The sequence below is a fragment of the Egretta garzetta genome, unplaced genomic scaffold, assembly GCF_000687185.1.
Source record: "Egretta garzetta isolate BGI_Z169 unplaced genomic scaffold, ASM68718v1 scaffold590, whole genome shotgun sequence".
In the NCBI taxonomy this organism is placed as follows: domain Eukaryota; kingdom Metazoa; phylum Chordata; class Aves; order Pelecaniformes; family Ardeidae; genus Egretta; species Egretta garzetta.
In genome coordinates, this window is record NW_009258304.1 from 101493 (window position 1) to 109558 (window position 8066).

Sequence of the window (8066 nt, forward strand, 5' to 3'; positions counted from 1 at the left end):
CTACTTGTCACACTCCAGATCCTGGGCCCCCTCAGCACCCTGGTAGTGCATCTCACAGAATTCCTGAATGCGACTGCAGGCCTCCAAGATCATCTCCTCAGGCACGGTGATCACCACACGGAAGAAGTTTGGGTACTCAAAGCACTGAAATGAGAAAGGATGAAGCTGGCAGATTACCTGGGATAGTGCCATAGTTTCAGAGCCCTGCCCTGGGGCCATGTGCTGTGTCAGTGAGTGAAAATGGTCAGTGAAGGACAGACTGGAGGACAGCAGGGCTGGGCTCTTGCGCCCTTAGACTGTTTTTTTCTGTTCCAAGCAGATCTCTCATCTCCATCTGTGTAGACATGATACTGTGAGGGTGACAGGCCAAAGGACTCGTATGGACTCATATGGGCTAAGCAGGATGGAGCTAGGGAAGGAGAGGGCTGGAGAGTATCCAAGGCCCCATCCATATTCAGTGCTGGAAGTGGAGCTTCAAGGAGGTAGGCACAGATGCTCTCAGCCTGTAGTCCATCCCTGTGCCTACAGGGGTGGGGGATGTGAAACAGGGCAGAGAAAGGAACATAGGTGGTAGCAGTCCCAGGCCTCTAAGGGAGCAGCTTCAGCCAGGAAGTGGGGGGTACATAGGGTTTCAGGGATATAGCTCTGCCAACTTGAGAAATACAGAGCAAGCCTGGAGCTGCAAAGATCCTGGCAGCCTCACTGAGGGCTGCTAGTGAGCCAGAGACTGCCAGCCCCCATCCCTACACACTGCACTTTGGAGCTCACAGCCAGCACATACGCACCATTACAGACCATGGACACAGCACACACAACTCCCAACATGACCCCAGAGCTCAGGGCTGGAAACCCCTGTTGCTTCTCTCCCCGTGCTTTGGCCCCACAGATCCCTGGGGCTTTCAGTGTTAGGCTTACCGTGGCTGGCAAGCAGAACACAGACTGCTCCGAGATGAGTCGCTCAGTGAACTCCACATCATTTTCAAACTCAGGGAAATGCTCCATCTCAATCTCAACCTGCAGCAGAGGGATGTAACGTGGCAACCAAGGGCACTACAACTATCTGAAGTGTCCCTGCTTACCCACATGGCCCAACAACTTCCCCATCAAGTGCAGCTGTCTGACCTCAATTTTTGCTCATGATTTGGGCTGACTGGAATGTAAGACACAAACAGAAACATAAATGAACTCTGGGGCTTCTTTGAGAAGTATTCATTAACTACCTTGTTTAGGTGGGACATGGTTTAGTGGTGGACTTGGCAGTGCTAAGTTAACAGTTGGACTTTATGATCTTAAAGGTCTTTTCTAACCTAAATGATTCTATGATTCTACCTAAAGCCAGAATTTCAGTTAAGGACAACATTAGTAAAAAAACTGATAGCAAAGACACAGTAACCGATTAGAACTGAAAAGGAATAAAAAAAGGTATCGAAAGAGAGCTTGGGAGAGAACTCTAGTCACTATGCATTAATAATTCTGTCATGCAAGAAATCCATATGGTAAGAAAAAGACAAACTAGTGTTTTGGTTTTAAAAAAAAGAAACATAGATAGCAAGGTCTAGAATATCATGAACAAAATAAATCCTTGTGGGATGATATAGTTGGTAAAATGACACAGAAATGCTGAAATGTTCAATAAATATTTCTGTTTTGTATTTGGAAATAAGGAGGCTGTCCCTTTATCACAGAAGAACAGTGGTATCCTGGCCATTTGTTTACAACCAAAGATTGTTTTAAACATTTCATGAAAATATTCTTAAGAAAACCAGGTAAGAGGAGTTCTGAAAAAGCCAATAGAAGAAAAATTTTACCAGATGATTTAATTTGAAATAAATGTTCAGATACTGTAGGTGTGAAAGAATCTTAGAGCTGTGCTGCTACACAAAGAGAATAAACAGAATGGGTAAGACTGCAAACAGGGTCAACTGATAAAGGCTTAATCTATAAAACATGAGTGAGACTGATATTGCAGTATTCTTCAGTTTTGGGTCCACATTTTTAAAAGCTGATGAAAAACAGGAGACGCTATGAGACAACAACAACAAAATCCAAAATGTTTTCAACTTAAGAGACTTCAATGTCCCAACTGAGTTTGCTGAGATGAAAAAAATAAATTTTGCCACATCATAAAAAGTTAAAGAAAAAACAAACCAGGTATGGAAAGAGGCAGAAAAAGAGGCAACAGCATAGGCAGAAGACAGACGTGCTAGTAGGAAGAAGGCTATATGTTCAACAGGAGGTACGATAATCTGACTTGGGGTGTAGGGGCTTCCCATTGCCAGCAGGCTTCAAATCCAGGAAAACAACATTGTTTTGCAAAGTGCAAGTCATTGAGTTCTGTGCAGGAGCAAGTGGGTGAAATGTACCAGCCTCCGCTCTGTGAGAGCTGAGCAACATATTCCAGCCTTCTGAAGTCACCAAGGGCTTGGTATGCTGCACAGGGCAACGTAAAAATGTGTGGTAATGGAGACCTGGCACCAAGCACCCATCTGAAATCATTGGCAAGCACTGGCAAGGAGACATAATGTGAGTGTTGATGATCTGGAAATGGCATCTCACCCTCCTCACTTACCATGAGGTACATGGCTCCAGCAGGCCGGACAGGCTGGAGGCCAGGGATAGCTGATAAGGCGGCATAACAAAGGTCAGCATTGGACTGAAAAGGAGAAAGGAGAAATTTCAAAACAGGTGAAATTCCAGGAAGCAGCGCAGCAGATGGAAGCCAAGCTCTGGGCCAGGACTATAAACAGGTTTGCCCACTGCAAACAAAGGGACAACGAATGCAAACATCGTGGGTGATCATGGCCTTGAGTACAACAGGTGTGACTGAGCTGAGCTCAGCAAGTCAGTGCCAAACATCCCAGCCCCTGGGTCACCAGCTTTAGCTGCAGAGCTGGGCTGCCTGAAACTTATCACAGCCAGTGTTTCTGCCCCAGTTACCATGTCTCCTGCTGGAATTGGATTTGTTGGGCTCTCCTAGTCACAGACAGAATGGCACCTTGAAGTGGGGTAGGGAGGGATAATGAGCTAGAGAGATAGGACTCCCTCCAAACAATCCATGAAGAAACTGTGCTGACCTATTACAGCCTGTTTACCTTGAGGATGCTGAGGGTGTTGTGGTAGAACTCAGGGGGCGTTCGGTGCAAGATATGTTCCAGCGCTCCTTGGACGATTGTACAGGGTCCTAGGATCCTTTGACTCAGTCTTAGAAGGCCATCCCTGATCTGAAAAAAGATATGGTGATACTTGCAGCTCAGACTGTCTTCTCTGAAGGAAAGGGATAGCACCAAGGCCTACTCTGTATTTCTATAGCTATTCACACCACTCTCTTCAGTGAGCATACAGAGTACTAAAGAACATTTGCTTGACTATATGCCAGGTATTTGCAGACTATTTACAGTGCCATTCTCTGTTCCTCAGTTGCAGATTGTAGTGCCAACAGAGACAACCTTTGGAGTTTCCCCAATCTGACTCAAACCAGGCTGGAATATAACTAATACAAATAAAGCCAGAGCTGTTCCAAATACCACTTTGCATTTCCCTTAGGTTTGGGCCCACAATCCACACTTTCAAAGCCAGGTAGGGACCACCAGCATTAGCTCTTCTGCTCACTCAGTTGGTCCTCTCTTCTCCCTCTTCCTCTGCAGAAAGCCCCCTAGGTGGAAAAGTCACTACAATAGATGGTTGTTCTTGTAACACAGATGAACAAATAGCCAGATAAGGCACTGGCAGTGCTGCAATGTGCTTTGTACTTACTTTTAAGAGAAACCATGTAAGAACACCTAGAGACCACACATGGACTCCACATGCTAGATAAGCCATGCAATACCTTCAGCGCACACTGGAGCTATTTGAGAAGAGAAGGCATTAAAGCACACAGAAAGGACAAAGGCATATATGAAGGAGCAGCAGAGACGAGGAGTGTGTTACAGTGTAGATGTGGGTAGAAGGCCATGTATGGGAGCAGATGGAGTAAGGAGGGAACATGAAAAACCTAGAGGTGCAGAAAAGCATGTAAGCAATTGGGTAACACCCACATGAAAGCAAGAGAGCAGTACATGCCTGTAATCAGTTAAACCCCTGGCGATCCACATACTGAAGACACTGCAGGTCTGTTGTGACAGCAACACTCAGCAGTTCTCACCTCATTACCAAAGATGTCTCTCCTGTCATGAATTAGAATCCAGCCCATCCGCCAGCCAGGGACTAGCCACCGCTTTGCCAAGCCACCACAGGACAAGATTGGCACATTGGTGCTGAGAGTTGCAATGGGTTCATATTTGCAGTCAGCAAACACCTGTGACAGAAGGCTGTGTTAGGGCTGTCCCTACCTCTTATTGTGAGAACTATGGGGGTGTGCATGAGGCACAAGGAGAAGGGAGGCAGGGAAGTGATGCGAAATTGATGGTGAAAGCTCCCAGCTTCAAGGTATGAACATGGTAAGTGCACTCATCTGAAAGCGAGCCGTTTGGGAAGAGGAAAGGAGCTGGACAAGAGCAGTACTCCCAGGACTGCACACCAGAGGGTTGGGAGCTCCAGGCACAGTATAAGGGAGTGGAGCTGTTGCTCACCTTTGGAGACCTGGCTGCCATGGGCAAAGGGCAAATGCCTCAGAAAAGACTGGCAGCATGGGGGTGCAAAGGACTGCAGCTGACACTCACCATGTCTCCATAAATCTCATCAGCAAGGATGGGCACGCACTGTCTTGATGCCACTGTGGGAGAGAGGTCATTCAGCCTGGCCACCCTGCCTCCTCCATGGGAACAGACTTGCCCTTTGCTGCAGGGCCTGGCAGGGCTCAGAGGGAAGTTCTGTCCCAGGCAGAGGGTCCCTACCTTCCTCCTACAGAGGGTTCATTCAGAGAACCCAAGCACTGGAGATCCCTGCCTTGGCTGAGCCTAGTTCTGCTCTCACCTGTGGGGGCAGACAGCACAGCCTCCCACTGACAGGCCAGTGCTCGGGAAGTGTAGGGTTCCCTGTGAACACTCTCCCTCTGCAGAGCCGGAGCAGAGAAGTGAGCAGTGTTTGAGGAAGAGCAAGACACACAATCTGCACGTTCTTGCCCAGACAAGGCAACACCTTCCCGCTGACCAAGCCCTGCTTCCTGCACTGGAGTCCGTCATGAGGAAAGAAGCAAAGCCCTGGGCTATGGTGCTGCAGTGATCAAGACATGGGCAATGTGGGAAACCCCTGGACTGCAACCATGCCCCAGATACACATAGGGAGGCTCACCTGCCAGGATCTTCTGGAGGTGGCTCTTGCTGAACACAGAGCCACAGGGGTTCGACGGGTTGTTCACAATGAGGCAAGCTGTCTTCTCATCCACCAGAGACTCCAAGTGCTTCAAATCAATTTCCCAGGCCTTCTCTGGCTAGTGAAGTGAAAAGAAGGGAAAGTAAGAAGACCTGGATTTGCCACACAGGGTGAGGTGTGACAGGGTGCCCAGGGTTGCTCAGGTCATCTTCACCCACTTCCCACGCAGGACCAGGGTCTTCCTGAGGGGCCAAAATGTCAGGGCTGCCCATTCCAGGCCTACCCCACTTACCAAGAGGTTATAGAGTTTGACCTCAATCCCCATAGACAATGCCAGAGTCTTGTAGAGGGAGAAGCCGGGCCGTGGCACCAGGATATTCTGGCCTGGGTTGGCCAGCACGGCCAAGGCAAGCTCTATGGCCTGGCTGCAGCCACTTGTTAAGATGACGTCCTGCAGAAAGCACACAGGAGTCAGCGGAAAGCACAGCCACGCTGAGGAGCCCTAGCCACATAGGAGTGACATAATGCCCAGGCTCTGCCAGGCGAGAGCTTCTCAGCCAAAAAGGCAAGTCCAGAGCCCGACTGAAAGCAGGAAACCTCCAGCAGCTGGAGAGCTCAGCCTCTGCCTGGGCAGGGGGAGAGCAGCAGGAGCCGCTGTGGGACAGGCCATGGGCTCGCCTCAGCCCCACAGCTGGGCAGGGGAGCGAGAGCTGGGGCAGGGCCCCCACGCCGTGGCCTAGGCCAGAACAGCAGCACCCTGCCTGCACCACAGCGGGAGGGCCTCTGCTGGCACCAGTACCTGGGCCTCCAGCGGTGCCTCCGGGCAGCTGTAGTATGCGGCCACTGCTTCCCGGCAGGACTGGTAGCCTGGGGAAAGAGGAGACGAACATCAAAAGGAGATTTTATTTTTTTTTTTTTTTTTTTTTTTTACAGACCGTTTCCATTTTCTTGCCAGTACAAGACTCACAGCTTCAGCCCAGCTGGGGGAAGCCCATTTGCCCATTTGTTAGTGACACTGTCCCAGAGTGGCAGGGTCAGCCCCGAGGCTGGGCCAGGCAGGCTGAGCAGGGACAGACCCTGGGCAGGGAGGCAGGCTCCGGCCGCAGAATGGCCTGGACACAGAACTGACAGGAGCAGGGTGGAGGGCAGCCGGGGAGGTGCTCTGACCCAGCAGGAGTCCACGAGCTATTACATAGCCTTCACGGTTTAGTGATGGCACAGGGGCAGCCCTCCCTGTCACCACATGGAGCGTCCTGTGAGGCAAGCATGGTCTATGCTATGTGCATGCTTCTTGCACTAACTGCAAACAAGGCTCATGTTGTCTGTGAAGTCAGGGAGCCCAAGGGGACTTCTGGTCAAGGCAGGTCAGAAAAGAACTTGACTGCAGCCCACGGCAGGGAGAGACAGCCCTGAGCCCTTCGGGGTACCTGAAACCCTGCCTGCTCTAATGGCTGGGAGAAAAAACACAGCTTCTGCAGGAGGCTCTGGGCCTCAGACAAATCATGCAGGGAAGGGCATTCAAGTGTATCAGGGGGATACATGTGCTTGTGTGCTCACTTGGTGAGGGCAGCTGCAGGGTGCTACTGGAAAGATGTCTGTGGGCTCCAGCTGTGGGGTAGCATCTGGCATATGCCTTCATCCTGTTCTCAAAGGAAGAGCTTTGCAACTTACCAACAGATGGAGCATAACCGTTGTAATGTCCTGAATCCAGAACCTCCTTCATAGCCCGTGTGACCTCATCATTTGTGGGAAGGTTTCCAAAGACCGTTGGGTCTCCTTTTCAAAGATTGAAAAGTAAAGTTCTCACTGATCTGTGGCAGGCAGAGAGCTGTGTGGTTGTCTGGCTTATCCCTGGGTATTCGCACAAGCTTTGTGCTTCAGAGCCCTGCAATCTGCCAGCCACACAGTTGACCCCACTGCCCAGAGGCTTCAGCCACAGCACTGTGCTCACCTAAGGACAAGGAGATCATAGCTTTCTTTGGGTTGGGCTCCACTTTCATGCTGTCTACGATGGCTCGGACAGGATTGAAAGTCCTCTTTGACATTTCAGAAGCCCTGACAGCCCATCTTGGCTTCCGGCCCTTCACCTTCCCCAGCGATACGCTGTTCCCACTGGTCTTGAGATGGACATCCAGCACAGGGGCATGATCTCCATGGCCATTCACTTGGATCAGGTATGAGTCCATCCTGAGAGCTGTCAGTATGAAGTGGATTTCCTGGGCTTAGTTAACACATGCCAAACAAGGGATCTGCCCATGTGGGGACACAGCCCATGTAAAAAGTAAAGCTTCTGAAAGGTCTAGACCCTCCCTACTGCCTGTGGACAACTCAGTCAGCATCAGCAAGTAGGGCTGTATTTGGGGCCAAGATGGAATGAAACCCCGCACATAAGTGAGAGCACAACGCAGTGGGTAAGGTAAAGGCAACTCTCTGTGCTAGCTGCACCACTGCCTGGCATGTACTTGCTGTGCTGAGGAGGAGCAGGCCCTGCTAAAGCCAGCAGCCAAGAGTTACCAGCGTGTTGTAGTCACTGCTTGACTGCCTACTCAGTGTTCCACTGACAGAAGGGTCAGGTCACTCCCCTCCACCCCCAGCTATCAGCTTGCACATGTCAAGCTGCAACCGCAAGGATTGGCCCACTATGTGTGTTCACACCCAGAACGTCCCTCCAGTCTGCAGAAAGAAACGCAGCACTGTTTAAATCAAATCTCAGATGCCAAAAAGGTAGTTCTGGTCCAACATTATCAGGATGCATTGGGCAGTGGCAGGGTATAGGTTACAGACACTTGCCTCTGTCAGCAGAGCAAGAGGGAGCA

General features: G+C 50.3%; 1 protein-coding gene across 1 annotated transcript; it reads right to left on the reverse strand.

The window, feature by feature from the left end:
• TAT (tyrosine aminotransferase) lies at positions 1-7457 on the reverse strand. The gene is made up of 11 exons (XM_035894378.1): positions 7202-7457; positions 6922-7026; positions 6050-6117; positions 5543-5701; positions 5230-5368; positions 4659-4711; positions 4142-4294; positions 3093-3221; positions 2570-2653; positions 916-1014; positions 1-144 (listed from the first exon to the last, which is right to left on the reverse strand). The coding sequence occupies exons 1-11, from the start codon at positions 7434-7436 to the stop codon at positions 1-3; spliced, it is 1368 nt and encodes a 455-aa protein (XP_035750271.1). The 5' UTR covers positions 7437-7457.
• Between the last annotated feature and the right edge of the window lie 609 nt (positions 7458-8066).